The sequence below is a fragment of the Emys orbicularis genome, chromosome 12, assembly GCF_028017835.1.
Source record: "Emys orbicularis isolate rEmyOrb1 chromosome 12, rEmyOrb1.hap1, whole genome shotgun sequence".
In the NCBI taxonomy this organism is placed as follows: Eukaryota; Metazoa; Chordata; order Testudines; family Emydidae; genus Emys; species Emys orbicularis.
In genome coordinates, this window is record NC_088694.1 from 29,914,762 (window position 1) to 29,937,160 (window position 22,399).

Sequence of the window (22,399 nt, forward strand, 5' to 3'; positions counted from 1 at the left end):
ATAAAGGTGTAAAATTTTAGAGCCTAACAAGTCCACTCAAACCTACTTCATGTTCAGCCAATCACTCAAAAAAACGAGTTTGGTTACATTTGCAGGAGAGAATGCTGTCCACTTCTTGTTCACAATATCACCTGAAAGTGAGAGCAGGTGTTCTCATGGCACTATTGTAGCCAGCCTCGCAAGATATTCATGTGCCAGATGCGCTAAAGATTCATATGTCCTTTCATGCTTCAACCACCGTTCCAGGGGACATGCGCCCATGCTGATGATGGGTTCTGCTCGATAACAATCCAAAGCAGTGCAGACTGATGTATGTTCATTTTCATCATCTGAGTCAGATGCCACCAGCAGAAGGTTGATTTTCTTTTTTGGTGGTTCAGGTTCTGTAGTTTCTGCATCAGAGTGTTGCTCTTTTAAGATTTCTGAATGCATGCTCCACACCTCGTCCCTCTTAGATTTTGGAAGGCACTTCAGATTCTTAAACCTTGGGTGGAGTGCTGTAGCTATCTTTAGAAATCTCACATTTGTATCTTCTTTGTGTTTTGTCAAATCTGCAGTGAAAGTGTTCTTAAAACGAACAACAGGTGCTGGGTCATCATCCGAGACTGCTATAACATTAAATATATGGCAGGTAAAACAGAGCAGGGGACATACAGTTCTCCCCCAAGGAGTTCAGTCACAAATTTAATTAACACATTATTTTTTTAATGAGCGTCATCAGCATGGAAGCATGTCCTCTGGAATGGTGGCCGGGGCATACGAATGTTTAACATGTCTGGCATGTAAATACCTTGCAATGCTGGCTACAAAAGTGCCATGCAAATGCCTGTTCTCACTTTCTGGTGACATTGTAAATAAGAAGCGGGCAGCATTATCTCCTGTAAATGTAAACAAACTTGTTTGTCTTAGCGATTGGCTGAACAAGAAGTAGAACTGAGTGGACTTTTAGGCTCTGAAGTTTTACATGGTTTTGTTTTTGAGTGCAGTTATGTAACCAAAAAAAAATCTACATTTGTAAGTTGCACTTTCAGGACAGAGATTGCACTACAGTACTTGTATGAGGTGAATTGAAATACTATTTCTTTTGTTTTTTTTTACAGGGCAAATATTTGTAATAAAAAATAATATACACTTTGATTTAAATTACAACACAGAATACATTATATATGAAAATGTAGAAAAACATCCAAAATATTTAATAAATTTCAATTGGTATTCTATTGTTTAACAGCACAATTAAAACTGTGATTAATCGTGATTAATTTTTTAAATCGTGATTGATTTTTGAGTTAATCACGTGAGTTAACTGCAATTAATCAACAGCCCTAATCTCCATGAAAAGGAAGTAAAATATCCAATGGGAAACTTACAAGCAAACATCCTCTGCAGTATCTAACCCGGCGTCCACACTTCCTGCAAGTGAATGAGAGAGAGATTAGGAATGACAGGCTATAAATAGATACGAACCTGACCATCTGGGTTGCTTGCTCGGATGAGATACAAATGTAAACAGCATATATCATGGATGTAAATTAGTGTTCTTGGCAGCATGGTGGCAAGTTGCTCAACACTTCCTATTATAAGACCCTTTTTTCCAGTGACTCTTAACTTTTTTGCCAGACTTTTAACTGTTTGGGCTGAAATTTTTCATGCCAGGTGTCTGTCTCAGGCTGATTTTCTTTGGGAGAACTTCAGCCAAAAAGGTTTAGCCATTTCTGAGAATGAGCCTAGGGGAATTTTTTTTCCCTCGTGTTAAAGTCCCAGTGACCCTTTTCCTCTCAAAAGCTTAGGGCACCCATGCTTTAGAGCAGGGACTTGAAGTTTGGCAGTAGGCTGGTCTTTGTGTCAGGGATGTGCCTTTTGCCATTTCTGTGAAAATGCACCAAAATCTGGTTATATGTTTTTTGGGGGGAAAAATCAGTTCACACTTGATCAATAGAGACTGTAGATTTTAGCAGCTATAATCCTGCAAGACTTCCTCTGCATTTGCAGTTCCTGGCTGCTGTGGGCCCTGCCAGTTCCAGGCATCTGAACTGAAAGCAGGGAGGAAGCCTTTCCTCTCTGGTGCTCTCAATGACCCCCTGCTGTGCCCAGGCAGTTAGGGGGAGGAGGCTGCCTGATGGCTGCAGAGGACCTAGCTGGACAGGTGGGAGTGGTTGGAAATAGATGGTGGCAAGGAGTCTAGTGGGGAGGGGGAATCATAGAATGTCAGGGTTGGAAGGGACCTCAGGAGGTCATCTAGCCCAACCCCCTGCTCAAAGCAGGACCAATCACCAACTGGGAAATTGCGATTGGAGGCTGGTGGGGATGGGGGGAGGAGGGAAGGGAGCTGGGGGGGGTGTCTGGGTCTCTGAGCCTGGGGGAGGAGACTGATCAGATGTGAAGCCATGTGTATGAGTGTGGGAAAGAGACCCAGACGAGATGGGCAGAGACTGGAACGAGGGTGTGTGAGAGAAGAATGAAATTGGATGAGGGAGGTGGGGATGGGGAAACGTGGGTTGGGGGCACAACTGGAAGCCAGGGTATTGTGGACGGAGGGAGACAGATTGGATGGGGAGCCAGGGGACAGAGGAAACTGGGACTGGCTGGGGACAAAGGGGTGGGGACACTGGGATGGAGGAGAACAGAGGGTTGAAGCTAGGACTGGCTCAGCAAGGAGACTGGGAACAGATCTGAGGAGTTGAGACTGGAACCGGCTTGGGACAAGGTGCCGGGGTGGAGGAAGAGACAGGACTGGGACAGCTTGAAGAGGACTGGGCAAGAAGGGATATTCTAGAACAGGGGTTCTCAAACTGGGGGTCAGGACCCTTCAGGGGGTTGCAAGGTTATTACATGGGGGGGTTGCGAGCTGTCAGCCTCCACCCCAAACCCCACTTTGCCTCCAACATTTATAATGGTGTTAGATTAAAAACACTTTTTTATATATTTATAAGGGGGGGGTCACACTCAGCAGCTTGGTATGTGAAAGGGGTCACCAGTACAAAAGTCTGAGAACCCCTGTTCTAGAGCACACTCCCTTCTGCTGCCTAGATTGGAACCCAAGGTTCCCGAGTCTCTCCATCCCTCTGCTGTCAGCATATGTCTATGAACCTACTGGCCAAGTGTCCCATCCACCAAGTGCTGGTCCACAAACTACTCCTGCTCCCAGTTACTCTGTCCTCCAGCAGCAGAGCTCTGGGCGGGGATCTAAAGGCTCCAGCCCTGCTGATGAACTCTGGGGGTGTCAGTATGATGACACATGATGAAATTTGGTTTTTGGTTTTCTTTAAAAATCATATATATATATATATATATATAGGAAATTATCCGCTTAAAAATGAAGTTGCAAAGTCAAGCACTCAAAAGATAGGAAAAGCCAGGATGAAGGTTGTTGGTCCAACCTTTACATGGCCCTCTTGTGCATATGCATTGATACTCTTTCAGTACATGATCACATACTATTTTTTCCCCACTGGACCCCTGCCTCATTCAGCACAGAGGCAGGACCTCTCTGGGGATGAGTCAGGGTTGTGTAGTGAAAGAGGCTGTTGTCTGTGGGATCCTGCTTCATTTGTGGCAGACGTGGGAAGGTGTGATGCATCCTGGGGGTGCCCAGGGCTGCGAGGCACCTTGCTGCCACCTGCCCTTAGCCTGAGGAAGTGTTGTTTGTGCCTGCCAATGGTCAGCCCCCTGTCTCCACCAGCAACAGGCAACACAAGCACTCCCCTCTCAGCCTAGGCAGGCTCCGCTGTGCTTGTGCAGGTAATCAACAGGCGCACTCCAACTCCTGAGTATTCCAAGCATCCCCATGCGATGTCCAGCCCCTGCTCCACTGGACGCTCACAGAATTACCAGACCCGCTGTTCCCAAGGAACAGTACAAGCCCAGCTTACTAGTTACCCCTTAGGACACAGCTCCGCTTCACATGCAGCACTGACACTTGCTTTCTTTATAAACAAATCTGTTTGTTTAATAAAGAACAGTGTGTCAAAGTACAGCAAACAGAAATGCTGGGATCAGAGTTACATATACAGTAAAATAATAACACACCTTCTAGAGCCTAAAACTGACCGAGAAGATGCCCTCTTGTCTAAAAAGGTCCTGCTTACCTAAAGTCCTTCTCACAGCTTTTTCAACCTGGATGGCTGAGACCCTCCTTTCATAAATCCAACCCTGCTGGCAGCTTGCCTCCCCTGAGAAAGGGTGCCAGGGCATCTTTCTGCACCTCTAGGTACACTGGGCCACCTGTAAACAGCATCATCGTTCCCAACCCTGTTCATTTCTTCTCCTCACATGCAAATAGACTCCCATTGGAAGACGCACAATGGTCAGCCAGGGAGAGAAGTGTCTCCCACCTCCTGTCCGGTGGAACCTGTCTTAAGGCGTGTTACCTCTGGGTGAGCTGCCATTAACTGCCCGGTTTTAAGAACATAATTTTCTACATATAATACATAGGCGCGCACACACTTTGCAGTGATTTAAGATGATCGCTGTGACAGGCTTTCAGCACAAACCATACATGGCCCTTTTTGTTAAACTTGTATGTAAATACCAGACCCCAGAGGATCCCTGTAAGCCTTATGCACTCCTGTGCCCCTTGGCACCGAGAGGTCCTTGGATCACAGAAGGTGTGTAGTGAATGAGGCTGGGCATTGCAGAAAGAGCAAGGCCAATCTCATGGTTAAAGCACTGGGAATTGTATTCTCTCTGCCTCTACCACTGAGTTCCTGTGTGGTGCTGGGCAAGTCCCTTAAATCAAACCTGTCACAGGGACGTCACTAACTGTGATCCTCATTTTCTGTGTTCCCAACTTGAAACGCTGGTGCCTGATTTTCAGAAGTGCTGGGCACTTGCAGCTGCAGTGGCTGGGAGCTGTGTGACTACATTAAGTGCTATACAATGCTGAGCACTCTGAAAAATCAGGTCCTCCGTGTCTCAAATTGGGCATCCACAATTAGTGGAGGATTTTTACCTTAATCTGTGTCTCTATTCCCCATCTGTAAAATGGGATATTTATCATCTGTATCACAATACCAACCTCTTAGATGACTGTGTGTTATGAAAATAAATTGTTTGAGGCACTCAGTGCTATAGTGATGAGTGCCATAAGAAAGCCCACGAGGAAATTAATAATTCTGTCTTCAGAGCAGGGCTTGAATAGTGCCCAGTAAGGCCTGGGCCCCACCTTGAACAATGAGAAATCAAAAGATGGAATCACTTCATTCAGTGTGCACTGTCCCTCCTGTGCACTGAAAGGGGTCCTGTGAGTAAAACTGCAATTAGTCTGTATCACCTTGAATGGTCCCTTAGAATATATGCTAACGACTTCTACTAAACGATCCATTTAATCTTGTATTTAGCTGTGACCTTGTCTACACTAGAACTTCCTTCGGTATGACTTGCGTCACGCAACGGTGTGAATAATCCACACCCTGAGCAACAAGTTACACCGACCTAAGTGCCAGTGTAGTCAGCGCCTCTCCTGCCAACATGGCTACCGCCACTCGCCGGAGGTGGAGTCATGAAGCTGATGACTTAGAGCGTCGGCTTAGAGCGTCTGCACCAGAAGTGCAGCGTTTCTAGTTTAGATGTACCCTGAGTGCTTTTCCCAGCCCTGAGGAAGAGCTCTGTATAGCTTGAAGGCTTGTCTCTCTCACCACCAGAACCTGGTCCAATAAGATACCTCCTCCCCCACCCGTCTGTATCCTAACACACATGCAGGAGAGGGCTGATTTAGGGTTACCCAGGGAACCCTTCCTAACCTGAGTGTTTGACCTAGCAGCCTTTGTTCTTTTCCCATGGTTTGTGTAATATATATAATACTAATAATTCACTTCCAGTATTGATGGTATAATATTTACCTATAATCCATCTTAATGGATGTTTAAGAAATAAGTGTCCTTACCTATGCAATTATTTGTATAGTAGTAAGTTAGCTGTTGCATCTAGCCACTGAAGTGCCTGGGATGGGTGCGAGGCACCAGAAAGAATCTGGGTCAGCAGCCTGCAACATGCTGCTCTGTTGGTTTCCCTACAAAATCTATCAGTGTAGGTTTTTGTACATTAACCCGGGTAAGCAGAGCCCCACTCCTGAGTCCCCTCCCAAACCGCTGTTCTCCTAGGAGCAGGCTAGCAAGCTTGCGTAATAGCCTGTGTTCCTTACCTGAGACAACTAAAGCCGTGTGCCTGGGCTGGGAGGGGACCTAGCTAGAAGGGCCTGGGACGGTAAGGTGAGGCACTTGAACGCCACAAAACGGAAGAGGGAGAGACAGTGGAAGGATGTGGCGATGGGCAGGAGCTGAGTTTATCCTGCATGCAATTTCTTTGAGAAGTTTCTGATCTTTACTTCTGCTTGGCATTCCTCGCTGGAGCTGAATTACAAACTAAAACCAGTCTTCAAGCCTGTAGATTGCTCAGTGCACAATGGAGCTTTGCACTGTCTTATCTGCTTGTGCAGTTAATACACAATGACTGCTTCTCATTGTGTGCTTTAGTGTCTTGCTAGAGATGCTAGCACATCTCTGAAACTGCCACAGCATATCGCTCTGCCAATGTTGTGTTCCACTTCAGCTTGGCACATGGCTGTCCGTCCATCCTCTCTCTTGAAACTGACACGCTGGCATGCCTGGTCCTTCTCATGTAGGCACCAGCTGAGAGCGGTCTACGTGAGAGTACGGTATTGTCTGCCATAACCATTGCGTTGCTCTCTTGGTGCCTTGTCTGCCATATGAAGGAACTGACTGATCTATGATGTTAATGAAAATGTGCGCTTAATCCAGTGCCTGCGCTGTGCATATGCAGCTGTTCAGGTGGAGGGTGACGGTGTCTCAGCTCCAGTTGGGCCTGGGGTTGAACCATATAACTGGTTATCACCAGTGCAGACCGCCTCAAGCTGCCTGACTCGGATACCACAGGAGAGCGTGCTCATTGCGGTAGACCAGGCAAAAATCCCGCATGTGAACAGAAACAGAGTTCTCCGGATTGGTCCTGTTCGCTGTGTAAGGGAAGCCGTGTGCTCCACTGTGCGCATGGCAGCACAACTTGCCTTTCCTCACAGCTGTCACGTCCTTGGCAGAAGCAGTGCCCCCACCCTGTGTCCTCCCCGCCCCCTGGCTTGCTCTCTGCATAAGGGGACAGAGCCATCACCTCAGGCCTATGTGGCTTTCTTTGTGTGGGCTGTTGGAGTACCCTCTGCCTCATGCCCACCTACCCTGCTGCCGACCTGCCAGGGAGTGGGAGCGGAGCTGTCCCACAGCAGGGGTAGGTGCCTGCTACCCCGTTGTGAGCGAACACGCCCTAGGAGACAGGACCATGCTTCGGACCTTAGAGTACTGGGGCAGTATGTCGGCTGCTCCTGCAGCCTGGGAGAGGCCTGTCGCCTTGTCTGTGACAGCAGGTTCTGTGCATTGCATGCAGCTCTACGGTCTGTCACATAGAGACCTCTTCCTTAGGTGGTAGCCCCTCTGTCCTGTCAAATTAATCTTCACCCCGTGAAGCTCACTGGTTTGTGCCGGATACATTTCCATTGTGTGGGATAGCTTTCCTAAAGCCGAGTAGGAGTAATGGTAAACTGACAGTTACGATGTAGACCTGAATGTAAGATGACTTTCAGGTTTCTCTCTCCTTGGTGCACAGGAGGAGGGAGATCTGGTTCATGTTCATAGCTCATATTTTGGGGGCAACTCAGGCTCACGCTAATGAACTTCAGGGTTATTTGCAGCCTGTCACCTAATTAGACTTTCTCTCTCTCTCCACAGAGTTCATGTATTAGTTTTACCTACTGGAAAGAGACTGTATCTATACTGCTTAGTCCCGACCGGACATCACCCTGTGCCATAGTTAGCTATATTGACGAGGCGTATATGGACATTGACAGAGATTTTACTGAGGAGTGATTCTTCAGACTGGCTTCGAATGGACAGCGCTTGGAGGGTATCTGGCAGATGGATTTTCAGGGATACGCTGCGTAGTGTGTGCGTGTGTGTGTGTGTGTGCGCGCAGGCTTGGAACCATGGATGTTACTGCTTTGTTAAAGACTCTTCCCCCACCTCTGATCTCTGAAGGACAGGACTTCGTAAGCTATCTGGGCGACATATTCAGGGACGGAGCTTCCAGTTGTTTTGGGATAAAAATAATCACCTGCAAAAACTAGCCTTTTTCTGGCACCCCCAGTGTAGCGTGGCTAGACAAGGATACTCCACATTAGTTGTGGCTTCTCCTTGTGACCACCCGAATTAGCAGGTTAAAAAGCACAGGAAAGGCCCCAGGCTGTCCAAACCAAGGCCTGATAGGCCAAACGCATGCAGATGCCCCCCACACATCTACTAGGAGCAGTCTTTTCAGGGTTGGGTGTGTTGGGGTGTGGGGATCAGGGTGGGTTAGATTGTGTGTGGTTTTGAATTCCTGGATGCTGTAGCTCTGTTCACCTTTTTACCATCCACTTTTGGATTGTTTGGTGATAAATCTGTTTAGCCCACGTCTGTCTGTCTGTGCTGTTCCATTAGGAGGTAACCTCTGCTCCTGCTCTCCTCCAGTGGCTCCTTCCTGTCGGAAGGGGTTCTACAGTGCTGCAGAGAGCAGCAACGTTTCAGTGAGGGGGAAATTGCAGTCTGGGGACTAGCTTTGACCAGGCATTAACAGATTAAAATTTACTGATTTTTAAACTTGTGGCTTGTCCCTTCTTGGGTTACTAATCTGGTTTTAAAATTGCCTTCAGGAGCACTGCTTTTGCTGCAAGGTTCTCCATTCTTGAACACGGCTAATGCTAACCAGCTGTGCCTGGAAACCTAACACCGGAGTCTAAGCTTGCAGTCTTCAATACCTTGAATCCGCCTACCAACATTAATTTTGAAGTGCAATATTTACTTGGAGATGTCAGTTTTTTCCTAGAGTTGTTGTTTTAATCACAGTAACACTGCTAGATGCTGGGAATAAAAGACCCTTTGGTCAAAATAACTTTGTAAAGTACGTTTTTAAAAAACAAGTTTGGCAAAAATCTGGCTGCTTTGCCTGAGCTTGCGATTCCTAATCAACAGTATCAGACCAGGTCGTTCAAAGGCCAGGTGCTGGATGTGGCCCGAGATTTCTTGGAATGAAATAAGTCAGTGCAGTGTTGAGCCGCTGCATTTAAAGCAAATCTCATGCCTCTGTGTGGCTTACATTGAGACCCATTTTCCTATTCTTCCCCCAAATTGTACATGTGAATTTTAATTATTTAGATGTTAAGTTTACACTAATATTTGGTAGCTCAGACAGCTACTGGGAAACATCCTTCAAACATATTGCAGTGAGTGCAAGTGAGGGTATCCCTGACTTGCAGTGTCCTCCCCTTCTGTGACCAGCACCTCCTTCCCCAAGACTTGATCTGCAGCCAGAAGGAAAGGAGAGCAACTACAGTGTAGCCAGTCTGGGCAATGGTTGTCTTAATGTGTAGGACCTTTGCCAGCAAAGGGAATACAAATCTTTGGATCCCTGAAGCAGGGTTTGAACGTGCAGGGCAGATGGTCAGCCCCTGACATTGGATTGTACCGTCTGAAAAACTTGATTCTGAAGAGTGTTGACCTGTTTGTAATTGAAGTTGTCTTTGAAATGGCTATACTGTTAGAACTGAGTGAATGCTGCAATGCCCAGGCTAGTCTTAATCCACACTTTGGTGTCCGCCCCGTGCGGTTCACATTCAGACTGACCGATAAAACGGAGAGTCAGGAGCAAGGGGCCAACAAGTTCCAAAACTGCTGAGCCAGTGCATCCAACTGGAGCTTTAACCGAGTTTATAAGGAGCTATTAATGTCTTCCCCCTGAGGGATTTCCTTCCCCGAGGGAGATTTTACTTAAACACACAGCTCCAGCAGATGCCATTCCTCCAAAACGAGTCGACACATTGGGAGAACCTTTTGCCATGGCAGCTGCAACTCTCTTCATCAGCTTTCCCTCGGGAGCAAATTTCTTTTCCATCTGTCCTTGTTTGTTTGTTTGTTTGTTTGTTTGTTTGTTTTTCTTGGGATATTTGTGGGTTTGTGAATCTTTGCTTATTCTTAACTGTAATAGATGTACACTTAAAAATAAATGCTTCAGATGAAAAGGCGTTTAAGTTACAAGAATGCCTTTTCCCTAATCCAGCTAATTGTTGCATCCAAAGATTGATGCTATAAATCTGCAGAGAATATATTTTACTCTTAACTTAATCTGTGTATTTCTGGAACTTGCAGGTAGGGGCCAAGCTGTTTGCCCTTGTTTTAGACATCCCCCTCATCATGTGTTTTAGCAGCTCCAGGGACTGATCTTGGAGCCAGGACTCTTTCATCACCTGGTTCTGATTGAACTGGCTTGGTTCGGACAGGTGCACAGAAGCAATCTCTCCTCCCGCGAAGGAGCTGAGCTGGTCTGGTCTCCCTGGAGGGAAGGCTCTGTCTGATTTATGAGACAGGACAGAGGATCCTTCATAAACTGAGCGTTTCTAACAATTTTTTTAGCTTCATTTTAAGGCACTAAATAGGCTGGGGTTAAAGCTCACACTCACGCTCTCTTGGCTTCCATGGAACTCTTCGTTGGCATTAGCCGCTCGTATAAACCTACCCTGCAAGTGGCCAGAGGTGGCTCGATCCTTCATTCCTACTTTGGTAGCAACCTGTTATTCAATGAAAATGTCTGAGGAATGGTGCGAGGGCAGGAATGTTAACGTGATGGACCAGAGAGCTCGCTGATGTTGCTGCTGTCGTTAGTGTGGTTTTCAGCAGCTCTGTTGGGACTGTTGGGGGTGGCGGTGGGATCCCAGCTGGTTAATGTTCCTGGAATTCTGCACTATCCCAAATGCATTGCTGAGGTTTTTGCTGCCCGGATTATTGCCAATTTACTAACTGCAAACAAGCGTATTAAATGGAAACTATTAAAGAACTCTATTTTAAAAGAAATGGGTGGAGAGATGTCTTTCTTTATAGGGGTCTGGCCTACAGTGGTGATAGGATCTATGCCCCATCCCTGCTTGAGTGCAACGCTCCCTCTTAGGTTGTGGTCCTCTCCAAATGCCTATGGGCTCGCTGGCATTGTGCTCGCTCTGGTGTTCGCCCCTGCCTAGGGTGCTCTCTCAGCTGAAGTCTAAACTCCCTGCTGGATGGTGGGTGAGTGCTTGACATTTTAACACTTTTGAACACTCATCCCCTGCACAATTTGGCTGTGCACAAGTTATCTAAACCAGGTCCAGACAGTCTGCATGCAGTTCAATGTACCCCATTTCTGAACCACTGGTGGGTAGGGCCTTATGCAGTGACCTTACTTGTCTAGAGCACTGCAAGCCTGCCCACTGCCTTGCACACTTGCAAGGCCCAGGGTGGTGACCCCAAAAAACTCACTGTCTAAACAACTGCCAACAGCTGTGAACAGGAGAAAGTGCTTCTGAGCTACGGCTGTCTTGGAAAGTCTCCTGCCGCAGCGGCCAGGTGGGTGCGGGGAGAGGCTGAGCAAAGATGGGGGTAAATAAGGCCAGCTGCTAGGTGGGCCCTAAGGAGTGGGAGGCTGCCTCACACATAGGGGAAGGAGGGCTGTTCCAGGCACAGGGGAACATGAAAACTGGCTGAGCCTAGCAGGGCTCTTCTGTCGCCCTCTGTTTCTCCGGGGTTTTAAATGTCCTTGAGTGCTGCCTCCTTGGGAGCTGCCCTGCAGAGCAGAGAAAAGGAGACTAAAGCCCTGCCCTCTTGGGGCCTGTCTACACTGCAACACCACGCCCATGGCTGGCCTGTATCAGACCTTCTGGCTCACGCTAGATCCCAGGCTCTGAGCCCGAATGTCTCTACTGCAATTTAATAGCAACGTGAGCCTGCATCAGCTGCCACAGGCCAATTGTGGGTGTTTTATTGCAGCGTAGCTGCACCCTTACTCTGCGTGGATTTGTCCATGCAGCCCCAGAAAAAGGGCCTGTTCAGTAGCATCTCCCCACTCCTTGCAGCTGGAGAACAGGAGCGTGGTCTGCAGTAGCTTCTCCTTCACTATCTGATCTGACTCTGGAATTGCATCCCGGGGACCTCAGCAGCCCTGTGTTCCCCTCTCCCTCCAATGCCGCTTGGGATTGTTCCCTCGCCCTGAGGACAGAGAGTCAGGCCATGCTTGCTGCAAAAAGCAATCTTGGGACGTGAACGTGAGTCACACATTTGAGATACTAGAACGTTGCCCCAGTCGCTGCCTTACTGTGTCCTGATGAAGGCAGCCTTGGGGCAGGGGTAACGGGAGCTCTTCCAACAATGGACCTGGCTCTGCACTGAAATAGCCACTCCTTTGGCTCCTTCTGGGGCCTGCTCCAATAACTGATCTTGCCCCTCCCCTGGCGCGTGTCCCCCTCGAGCAGGAGCAGGGCTGAAGCACCGTGCTGGGGAGCCAGCGTAGTTTGCTGAGCTGCTGCCAAAGCTGGGCCTGTTCTACTGAGGGTTGGGACTTCCCAGCCAGTGCTGCTCATAGGGGCTAAATGACAGCTGGGGTTTGTTCGCCACAGGGATATGAACCTGGGTACTGGAGCTGGCCTGGGCGATCTAAACCAGAGTTAATGGTTAGTACCAAACTCTCCATGGTCCCATCCTTCGCTCCCACGTCCTCCAGCGGGCTGCTCCCCGCACAGCCACGTGTGCTGTCAGGCAGCCTCCCACAGCCCCCTCTGGGGCTGATCCCAAAGGATAACTAGGTCCTAGCTGGTAGCAAACTCCCTGCCTCAGTTCTCCTTGCTGCCTAGCTCTTGGCACATTCCTCTCGCAGGCCTGCTGCCAACCGTTCTTGGGCTGATGTAAGCCCCTGTGCGCAGAGCCCCGCTGGGGCTGCCCTCCCACCCCACAGACGGCAAGGAGCCTGTGCTCTTTGGAAGCTGTTTATTCACTCAGCACAGAGATGCAATGACTGTTGCAGCTAGTTGCACCTAACACACAACAGGCAGGTGTGATGGTGGCGGGGCGGGCGCTGCGGCTCCTACTCGTGCTGGCAACAGAAAAGAAACACGGACTCAGGAGGTTTGACTTGCTGGGGTGGAGCAGGGCGCAACTGTCCTGCCAGCGGCAGCGCCCTCTGCAGAGGTCTGGGCCAGGCACCTGTCTGAGTCGAGGTACATGGCTCACTCCCTGGAGTGGCTGCTGTTCCCATGCATGGACCTGGCCCGATGCAGCCGCTCCTCCTGGCTGGTCTCAGCCTCGCCCCAGGGGGCCTGGCAGTTGAGAGGAGCGGGGGTCTATGGGCCCATTTGATAAGCCTGCAGCCGTGGGTCTTGCTGCCTATGGGGCTGGTGCAAAGATGGAGCTGGCTGTAGCCCCGGACAGCTTCTCTGCCCCTCCCCTTCCCTTCTCAGGGCCCACATCCGGGTTAGTTCAGGCCTCACTGGGCCCCCCAGTGCTCCGCAGAGCCAGGCTCTGCAGCAAGTGCCTTACCTTGGAGGTGATGACGTCCCTGGTGCGGGAGCGCAGCTTGTTCACCTGTGTCTCGGCGATGTCGGCCCGCTCCTCGGCGTCGTCCAGCTCGTGCTGCACCTTGCGGTACTTCACCAGGTTGGAGTTGGCCTGCTGCTCCTGCGCCCGGCAGTGCAAAGGGGGTCAAGACTCCAAAGACAAGCCGCGGCCTGGACTGAGGTGCCAGCCCCTCACTTCCTGGGCAGCTTTGTACATCTCCCTCAGCAAGGGGCGGTGCTGGGATCCCAGCCCTGGAGCCTAGGCCCCCTCCACAGACTGGGCATTGGCAGGGCTGGTACAATTGTCCCCTCCTGCCCTGCCAGCATGTTCACACCTCTGCTGCAAGGAGGGCTCCCCAGCGGAGTGGCGAGGACCCCGGCTGGCTTGGGCCTTGGGGTCGCTCTGGTCCCAGTGCTGGGCTATGGGGAAGCCCAGGCTATTCAGGAGCAGGCTGAGCCCTGGCAGGAGAGGGGTCCAGGCTCCAGCCCGGCAGGCGCAGGGCCAGGTGTGTCCTGCCTAAGAGGGCAGGGGCGTGGGATCTCGGCCTGGCACTTACCGCCTCCTCGAACTGGCGCTTGTAGCTCTTGACCTTGCTCTGCAGTTTGTCAATCAGGTCCTGCATCCGTGCCAGGTTCTTCCTGTCCTCCTCAGTCTGAAAGAGCCCAGCCAGGACTGCTAGTGAGTCGTCCGCCCCTGCCACCCAGGCTGCTGCCTGCCCCTGGCCTGTCCACAGCTTCCCCTCCCCCACTTTCCCTTACTGGCTGATCTCCCCTCCCCATGGACCCACAGTGAAGCTCCACTGCCACAGACTCCCATCCCCTCCCCACAGAGCCCAGGCTCGCTCATGGCTGCTCAGCCACTGCTTCCTACCCTGGGGCAAGGAGGAGGCCACCCCAGGGCAGCAGAAGTCAGGAGGAATTGGGGGACTGGGCCAGAAGCCCCATGTTGCCCTGGGAGGGCTGGAAGAGTCTGTGGGTTTTCTTGCAGGTGACGTGTGCTGTGCCCAGGGACTGGGGCCTCCTGCAGGGCAGGGGCTGAGGCTTGGCACCTGATGTGGGTGGGCCTTGGAGTCCTGTGTGGGGGCAGGCAGGTGGGGCTGGGAGCTCAGTACAGGGGATGGGGGCTGGGAGCCTGGAGTGGGGGGGAACATCGGGAGCCTGGTGTGGGAGCAGGGGGAGGCAGGGAACTGGCTGTCGGGGTTGGTGGGAGGGGAGGGGATGGGATCCCTGCAGGGCTGTACCTGGTAGGTCAGCTCCTTGACCCTCCTCTCGTATTTGCGAATGCCTTTCTGGGTCTCGGCGTTCTTCTTCTGCTCGATGTCCAGCTCCCCCTCCAGCTCGCGCACCTGTGGGCAGAAGCAGGGCGGTCAGCTCTGGGCTCCCAGCTGCCCAGATCAGGCTGAGCTGGGAGGGCCAGGCCCTGGCCTGGCAGCGGGGGAGGAGCTGGGGGAGACCACCCCACCTGAGCCCAGTCTGCACTTGGGGCCCCTGCCAGCACTTACCCTGGCCTCCAGCTTCTGGATCTGCTTCTTGCCCCCTTTCAAGGCGATCTGCTCGGCCTCGTCCAGGCGCATCTGCAGGTCCTTGATGGTCTGCTCCATGTTCTTCTTCATCCGCTCCAGGTGTGCGCTGGTGTCCTGCTCTTTCTTCAGCTCCTCCGCCATCATGGCTGCCTGAGGGGACCAAAGGAAGGGGGGTCTGTCAGTGCCTGGGCCAGGCCTCGTGCAATCAGTCAGTGCCGCTGGCAGGAGTGCTGGAGAGGGATGCAGGCTCGTTGTCCATCCCACACCGGCTGCTGATCCGTGACCCCCCCTTCACCACAGGTGGTACATGGAGGGCAGCAGTGAACCCCGAACAACCTGAGCTGCTGCCTTATTGTGAGAACCTCGTGGAGCTCAATCAACTTAGCTTAACAAAGAGATGGTTCGGGGTGACTTGATCATAGTCTGCAAGTACCTGCCTAGGGAACCAATATTTAATACTGGGCTCTTCAGTCTAGCAGAGGAAGGTCTAACAGGATCCAGTGGCTAGGAGCTGAAGCTAGACCCATTCAGACTGGAAATACGGCGTAAGTGTTTACCAGGGAGGGGAATTACCCACTGGAACAATTTACCAAGGGCCCTGGGGGAGGCTCCAGCACAGCAGGTTTTGAATCAGCACTGGGTGTTTTTCTACACGTTCTGCTCTAGGGATTGTTGGGGGGCCGGTCTCTGGCCTGTTATACAGGAGCTCAGACAAGGGGATCACAGTGGTCCCTTCTGGCCATGGACTCTATGAATACCGGCCTGCTGCAGCACCAGGGTGCATGACCATGCAGGGCCTTTCCCTGAGGGCCCCGCCTGCTTGCTGAGCCTGCGGCCAGCACCCCGCCCCCCACCACTCCCTTACGTCGGTAATGGCTTTCTTGGCCTTCTCCTCAGCATTGCGACACTCCTGCACGGCCTCCTCCACCTCCGAGCTCAGCTGGGCAAGGTCCGCCTCTATCTTCTTCTTGTGGTTAATCAGGCCTGTGTTCTGGAGCAGCAACAGGGCCGGGTTATTCGCGTGGGATGGGACAGGGCCGGGGCTGTTTGCACAGGGGCAGAGTGGGCTGTTCAAATGGGGGTGGGTGGCACAGGGCTGTTCCCACAGGGCAGGCCCAGACTGGACTGGGCTGGGCAGTGGCAGGGCCTTGGCTGGTTCCAGTCACCTCCAAAGTCTCTGTCCTCACAGTGTGGAAGGGCCTGGAGTTGGCACTCGCAGCTCAGTGGCCCAGGGCGCTGTGCTGTGTGTGCCCCCCTGTCCCGTGGGCTGGGCCTGCGCAGGCTCCCGCTCACCTGGGAGTGCAGCAGGTTGACTCTCTCGGTGGCCTCCAGCAGTTCCTGCTCAGCCAGCTTCCTGCCCCGCTCGGCCTGCTCCAGCGCTGCCCGCAGCTCCTCCACCTCGGCCAGCAGCAGGTTGTTGCGCCTTTCCAGGGCTGCCGCCTGCTCCTTCAGGTCGTCGTTGTGGCGCAAGGTGTCGTCCAGCTCGATCTGCAAGTCCTGCCCACAGCGGCCACACACACAGTCAAGGGGTGAGGGAGATGGACAGGGCCTAATCCACCCAGAGCGTGGCTGGATGCAGGCCCGGGGCCATCAGCTTCTGGCTGGCAGCGGGCAGGACAGGGCCAGCTGGTGCACGAGCTGGCCCTGCCCCTGCCTTCAGCTGGGGCCTAGGACAACTCCAGAGCACTGTAATCACCCCCACCCAGCGCAGCAGCTGCAGCCCTGCCCCCCGCCCTGCCCCCCACTGACCTTGATTTGGGCCTGGAGCTGCCGGACAAGTTTCTGGGACTCGGCGGCCTGGCGGTTGGCATGGCTCAGCTGGATCTCCATCTCATTCAGGTCGCCCTCCATCTTCTTCCTCAGCCGGATGGCCTCGTTCCTGGCCTTGGCCTCTGCGTCCAGTGTGGCCTGCATGGAGTCCATGGCTCGCTGGTGGTTACGCCTGCGCGAGGAGAAGGGTTAATCCACCGCCAGTGCTGAGAGCTTACTGTTCGGGGCCAGCCCCAGAGCCCCTAACCCAGAGGCGGCCTGGGCCCCCTGCCCTTTGCCTTTACCCTGGGGTTATGCCAGCTCTGCAGAGAGCTCTGCCAAGCCATGCCCGTGGGTTAGATAGCAATGGGAGGTGGGCACAGGCAGGCGCTGCCAGGGCTCCTGCCCGGGGCCCCCTACCTGAGGTTCTCAAACTCCTCGTCTTTCTCGGCCAGTTTCCTCTCCACGTCAGCCTTGATCTGGGACAGCTCGAGCTGGATCCGCAGGGTCTTGCTCTCCTCATGCTCCAGCGCCCCCTACAGGCAGCAGCAGATGGGCATTAGTGTCATGCATTGTGGGGTCCCTCTCCTGGCTGGCTTTGGCCCTGCCTCCCCTTTGAAAACGTGGCTGTACCAAGAGGTCGGGCGCTATAGCCGGCCTGCGCTGGGTGCAGCGGGGCAAAGAGACCGAGGGGCAGAGTTGCTGGGTCAGAGGTGGTAACCCTCGCCCTGCCCCGGTGCTAGCTGGCTGAACCGGCCGGCCGCGCACTCAGCCACAGAGAACAGCGGCCGTCGGCTGCACTGCGAGTGACGGGCTCGCTGGGGATCCTTGCAACCCCCCACTGGCAAATGGGGAACCCAAGGGACAAATGCCGTGACTTGCCCAAGGTCACAGAACACGTTAGTGCCGGAGCAGGGACAGAGCCCAGGAGTCCTGCCCCACAGCCCCCATGAACCCACAGGCCTCTGGGCAGGTGGCAGCCATCGTGCTGGGCAGGGGTGGTTGTTTGGGGAGTGTGTGATGACTGCCCAAAAGCAACGTGGGTGAAGGGGTGCCGGGGCGGCAGTGGCTCGGAGAGCGTTTCTGACAGGCTGACGGCACCCAGAAGAGAGTGCTGTGTTCGGAGCCCTGGCCCTGGGGCACCACAGGGAGGGGGCTGCACAGGGCATTGCAGTGTGCAAGGCCATGGAATGGGGCATTGGTTAGCATGAGCCCCACCCCTTCCCTCAGTGCGGCCCAAACCCACCTCAGCCTCCTCCAGCGCTGCCTGGATGTCGCTCTTCTCGCCCTCCAGGGCCTTCTTCACCTTCTCCAGCTCGTGAATGGTCTTGCTGCTCAGGCTGATCTGGTCCGTCAGGTCGGCGATCTCCTCTGGGCAGGAGGCCAGAGCGTGAGCACGTAGGGCCTGCGTTTCCCTAACCGCCGGCTTTCCCACGACTGTCAAGCAAAGCCCCCGGCTTCGACCCCCTCCCCCCATCCTGGGCCTGCCTGACAAACAGCAAACGGCCAGACTCGCAGCCATGGGATGTGGATTTGGACCCCTCCCAGCCCTACCTGCAGGCCCAGGCCCTCAAGTGGGCTGTTTGGGCACTTGCAGCTGGGCAGGGGCTCTGCCAGCCACCCCTCAAGCCCCCACACTGGCCAGTGGGCCCAGAGACACGGCTGTGCTCAGCAGGCAGGGGCAAAGTGCTGGCCTGGGGGCGGCCCCATGCTGCCTTGGACACAATGCAGCTTCGATGAACGACCGCTGATTTCAGACTAGCAGCCAGTGGGATGGGGCCTGGGGCCCCCCAAGTCCAGCGGCCCAGCCTGGGGTGGTGCAAACTGCCACACAGGGCCAAACACACCCGGGCCAAGGGGAAGGCAGGGCGAAACTCACACCCATCCGAGGGCCAGGCAGGGCCAAACACACCCCAGCCAAGGTGGGGTCAAATCCCTGCCTGGAAGGCAAGTCTATCCCTCAACACAAGTGACTATCCCAGGGATTCATAGCGCAAGTGCCCTGCCTTGCAGTGCTGCTAGTGCAGTGCTCTACACTGAGCCGGGGAGGAAGAGACACAAACACTGCCCAGTCCCAGGGACAGGCAGAGGGGTGGTGCTGAGTGCCGGAGCCCAGCTGCGCCCAGCCCCAGGGACGCGGAGCTGAGGGCTGGAGCCCGGCTGTGCCCAGCCCCAGGGACGCGGAGCTGAGGGCCGGAGCCCGGCTGTGCCCAGCCCCAGGGATGCGGAGCTGAGGGCCGGAGCCCGGCTGTGCCCAGCCCCAGGGACGCAGAGCTGGGTGCCGGAGCCCAGCTGTACCCAGCCCCATAGACACGGAGCTCAGGGCCGGAGCCTGTCTGTACCCAGCCCCATGGACGCGGAGCTGGGTGCCGGAGCCTGGCTGTGCCCAGCCCCAGGGACGCGGAGCTGAGGGCCGCAGCCCGGCTGTGCCCAGCCCCAAGGATGCGGAGCTGGGTGCCGGAGCCCGGCTGTACCTTGGAGGTTCTTGTTCTCGCGTTTGAGGGTTTCCAGGTTGTCCAGGGACTCCTCGTAGGCGTTCTTGAGTTTGAAGAGCTCTGTGCTCAGGCTGCGTGACTCTTTCTGCGAGGACTCCAGCTCTGCCTGGGTCTCCTCGTACTTCTGCTTCCATTCAGCCAGGATCCGGTCGAAGTTGCGCTGCTTCTTGTCCAGCGCGGCGGCCGCAGAGTTGGCTCTCTCCAGGTCGATGGACAGGTCCTCGATCTCCGTCTGCAGCCGGTGCTTGGTCTTCTCCAGGGAGGAGCACTTGGCATGCGCTGCCTCCACAGCCTCCTCCGCCTCCTGCAGCCGGATGGCCAGCTTCTTCCTGTCAACCGCCGTTAGAGGGTGAGCTAGAGGCTGGGCACAGCAGCTCCCACGCGTGGACACAGACCCCAGCAGGCATGCGCCTCAAGCCAATTCAATCAACAGGGGCCTGATTCCAAGCCCGGGGAATCAGGGGGAATCTTGCCATTGACCTTAATGGACTTGGGCTCAAGCCCATCCTCTGGATTCTCCTGTCCTGACCCGGAGAGGAAGGAAGGAAGGAAGGCGTTCTGGGCCCAGACGTAAGGGGGCTGCTGGCCTCTCATTAAACGCAGTGGGGGTTGGGTTGGCCCTCTCCCAGTACCAAAAGAAGGGGGAAGGGCTGATGAGAAATCAGGACCGTGAGACTGACAGTCCCCAGGGCCAATGGGGAGAGGCCAAAGCTCCAGGTCAGCCTGATTGACAGGGCAAGCAGGCCAATGAGGGAGTCAGGAGGCTGGGGGTCCTGTCCTCCGTGTGAGCTGGAGCTGCCTGGGCCAGAATGGGGCAGAGCTAAGGAGAGGGCAGGAGCCCGAGCTGAGCTGGGGAGCGGGACCTGAGGAGCAGCCCAGGGAGCTGGAGGCAGAGCAGCAGCAGCAGCGCTGAGGCAGAGTGGAGCTGGAGCAGGCCAGAGCCAAGTGCAGTGAGCGGCTGGGGAGAGAGGGGGGGAGCCTGGGCAGTGGGTCCAGCGCAGGGAGACGCCCCCAGCCACAAGGCCTTGCAGGACACACTGGGAGGGAGATCGTAACCCAGATGCGGGGAGGAGGGAGGGTGCGACACTGGGAAGAAGGGTCCTGCCACCTACAGCCTGAGGGCATGTGGCCACCGCCAGAGCAAGTGTCCGACCTGCGGCATCCCTGCAGCACAGCCAGGGCCTGGGACATGTGAGGGACAGACTGTGAACTTCCCTTCCTTTCCAGAGATGGCTGTTTGTGATGTCCCCGTGCCCCAGAGCGAGGACTCTGCCACACAGGAGAGGGGAAGTGGAGCCCTCCCTCTCTGGGTAAAGGGAGTGGGAGCGAGGACTCAGATCCTTTCGCTAGCCAATTCCACCAGGGTAGCGTATAAGCCAGGAAAGTTCCCCACACTAGCGGGACAATTCCCCCACTTACACACAAGAACTAGGGGTCACCCAATGAAATTAATAGACAGGAGTTTTAAAACAAACAAAAAGGAAGTATTTCTTCACATAACACACAGTCAACCTGTGGAACTCCTTGCCAGAGGATGTTGTGAAGGCCAAAACTGTAACAGGGTTCAAAAAAGAACTAGATAAATTCATGGATAGGTCCATCAATGGCTATTAGCAGGATGGGCAGGGATGGTGTCCCTACCCTCTGTTTGCCAGAGCTGGGAATGGGCAGCAGGGGGTGGCTCACTTGATGATTACCTGTTCTGTTCATTCCCTCTGGGGCACTTGGCATTGTCAGAAGACAGGATACTGCGCTAGATGGACCTTTGGTCTGACCCCATATGGCCATTCTTATGTTCTTCCACAAACGCCACTCCACCCCTTGGACAGTTGCCGGCCCCCATGCAAACCCATTTGGCACATGGCTGTGTGTGCACCCATAGACATGTTGGCTGATGCAAGCCCCCACTGAGCAACATGCTGGACGTTCAGGGCAGTCCCTGGGCAGCACTGGTGGTTGGCAGCTTGAGGCAGAGAACCCTGCTCTCCCACTCAGTGCCAACAGGCAACGTATCCCTTGGCCGGGTCCAGCATGCGGGCGTTCGCTGAGCCAGGCTGCGTCTCTGTGTGAACGCAGAGATGTCTCTGCAGATATACATGGGAGTGTCAGCTCAGGAGGTGCTCTATCCCTTTGCAGAGACCTGCAGCCACCCAGGAGATCTGCTCCCAAGCGGCCCCAGCAGGAGGATGGAGCAGCCAGTGCCCAGTGCATGAACCTTGCTGGAACTTACTTGGCTTCCTCCAGCTCCTCTGTCCTCTGAATGGCATCTGTCTCGTACTTGGTTCTCCACTGGGCCACCTCAGCATTGGCCTTTGACAGGGTCCTCTGGAGCTCCCCTTTGGCTTCCACCTCCTCCTCGTACTGCTCCCGCAGCAGGTCGCAGTCATGGCGCGAGGCTTGCAGAGCATGAGCCAAGGCATTTTTGGACTGCAAAGGGGAAGGCAGGAGAGCCGAGATGGGCAGCGGGCTCCCCCCAGGCCTGGGGTGGGAGTCAGTCTTCACGCTTAACCAGTGCTGCCCAAGGCCGGGACCGACTGGGGCAGTGCCTCCTTTAGCGCGGGGAGTCTAGCTCCAGTGAAGGATGCTGGATTGCTGGCCTGGGAACTGGTGCTTTCTGTGTAGGGCACGTCCCGCACTGGCAGCAGCAGTGCTGGTCTCCCCTCCTGTGTGCCACAAACCGGCCCTGCAGGGGCAGCCTAGCGGGTTCAGCCTCCCTGGCCACTCTGCTGAGACTGACCCCAAGTTGTGCAGTGGTGGGGGTGCATGTGGGGGTGTGCAGAGAGCAGCCTGCTGGGTGACAGACCAACACCCACCAGCTCCCTTCACACAGGGCCCCAGAAAGCCACTGCCTGGGCTGAGCTACTGCTCACGACTTATCAGGGTTGGATCCAACCCCAGCACCAGGCGCAGGGTCCCATTCCCAGGGTCTGTGCTGGCCAAGGCCCCCACGCACAGCTACCCTCCAAGACATGTTTTTCCTGCTCAGAGCAGTGGCTTCAGCCCCTTGCCGGGCTTGGCTGGGCTGGGTGCCCCTGAGCATGGCCAGGCCCAGTGTCGGTCTGGCCAATGACTGGCAGTTTGGTGGATAGAAAGCTGGCTAGATCGTTGGGCTCAACGGTTAGTGATCAACGGCTCGATGTCTAGTTGGCAGCCGGTGTCATGCGGAGTGCCCCAGGGGTCGGTCCTGGGGCCGGTTTTGTTCAACATGTTCATTAATGATCTGGATGATGGGATGGATT

The 22,399-nt window shown here is 54.3% G+C and overlaps 2 protein-coding genes across 2 annotated transcripts in view; one reads left to right on the forward strand and one right to left on the reverse strand.

Moving 5' to 3' along the window:
• Window positions 1-10,874, forward strand: part of TRPC4AP (transient receptor potential cation channel subfamily C member 4 associated protein) — a 54,399-nt gene extending 43,525 nt beyond the window's left edge. The window contains exon 18 of the mRNA XM_065414347.1: window positions 7,737-10,874. Coding sequence (XP_065270419.1) covers window positions 7,737-7,874 — 138 coding nt within the window. The 3' untranslated portion in view covers window positions 7,875-10,874. The remainder of the gene's footprint in view (window positions 1-7,736) is intronic.
• Window positions 10,875-13,316: 2,442 nt separating this feature from the next.
• Window positions 13,317-22,399, reverse strand: part of MYH7B (myosin heavy chain 7B) — a 52,968-nt gene continuing 43,885 nt past the window's right edge. Inside the window, exons 32-42 of the mRNA XM_065414739.1 lie at window positions 21,391-21,587; window positions 19,140-19,489; window positions 17,912-18,036; window positions 17,086-17,201; window positions 16,666-16,858; window positions 16,210-16,413; window positions 15,782-15,907; window positions 14,896-15,066; window positions 14,635-14,739; window positions 13,951-14,046; window positions 13,317-13,514 (exon numbers count right to left, since the gene is read on the reverse strand). Coding sequence (XP_065270811.1) covers window positions 13,317-13,514; window positions 13,951-14,046; window positions 14,635-14,739; window positions 14,896-15,066; window positions 15,782-15,907; window positions 16,210-16,413; window positions 16,666-16,858; window positions 17,086-17,201; window positions 17,912-18,036; window positions 19,140-19,489; window positions 21,391-21,587 — 1,881 coding nt within the window. The remainder of the gene's footprint in view (window positions 13,515-13,950; window positions 14,047-14,634; window positions 14,740-14,895; window positions 15,067-15,781; window positions 15,908-16,209; window positions 16,414-16,665; window positions 16,859-17,085; window positions 17,202-17,911; window positions 18,037-19,139; window positions 19,490-21,390; window positions 21,588-22,399) is intronic.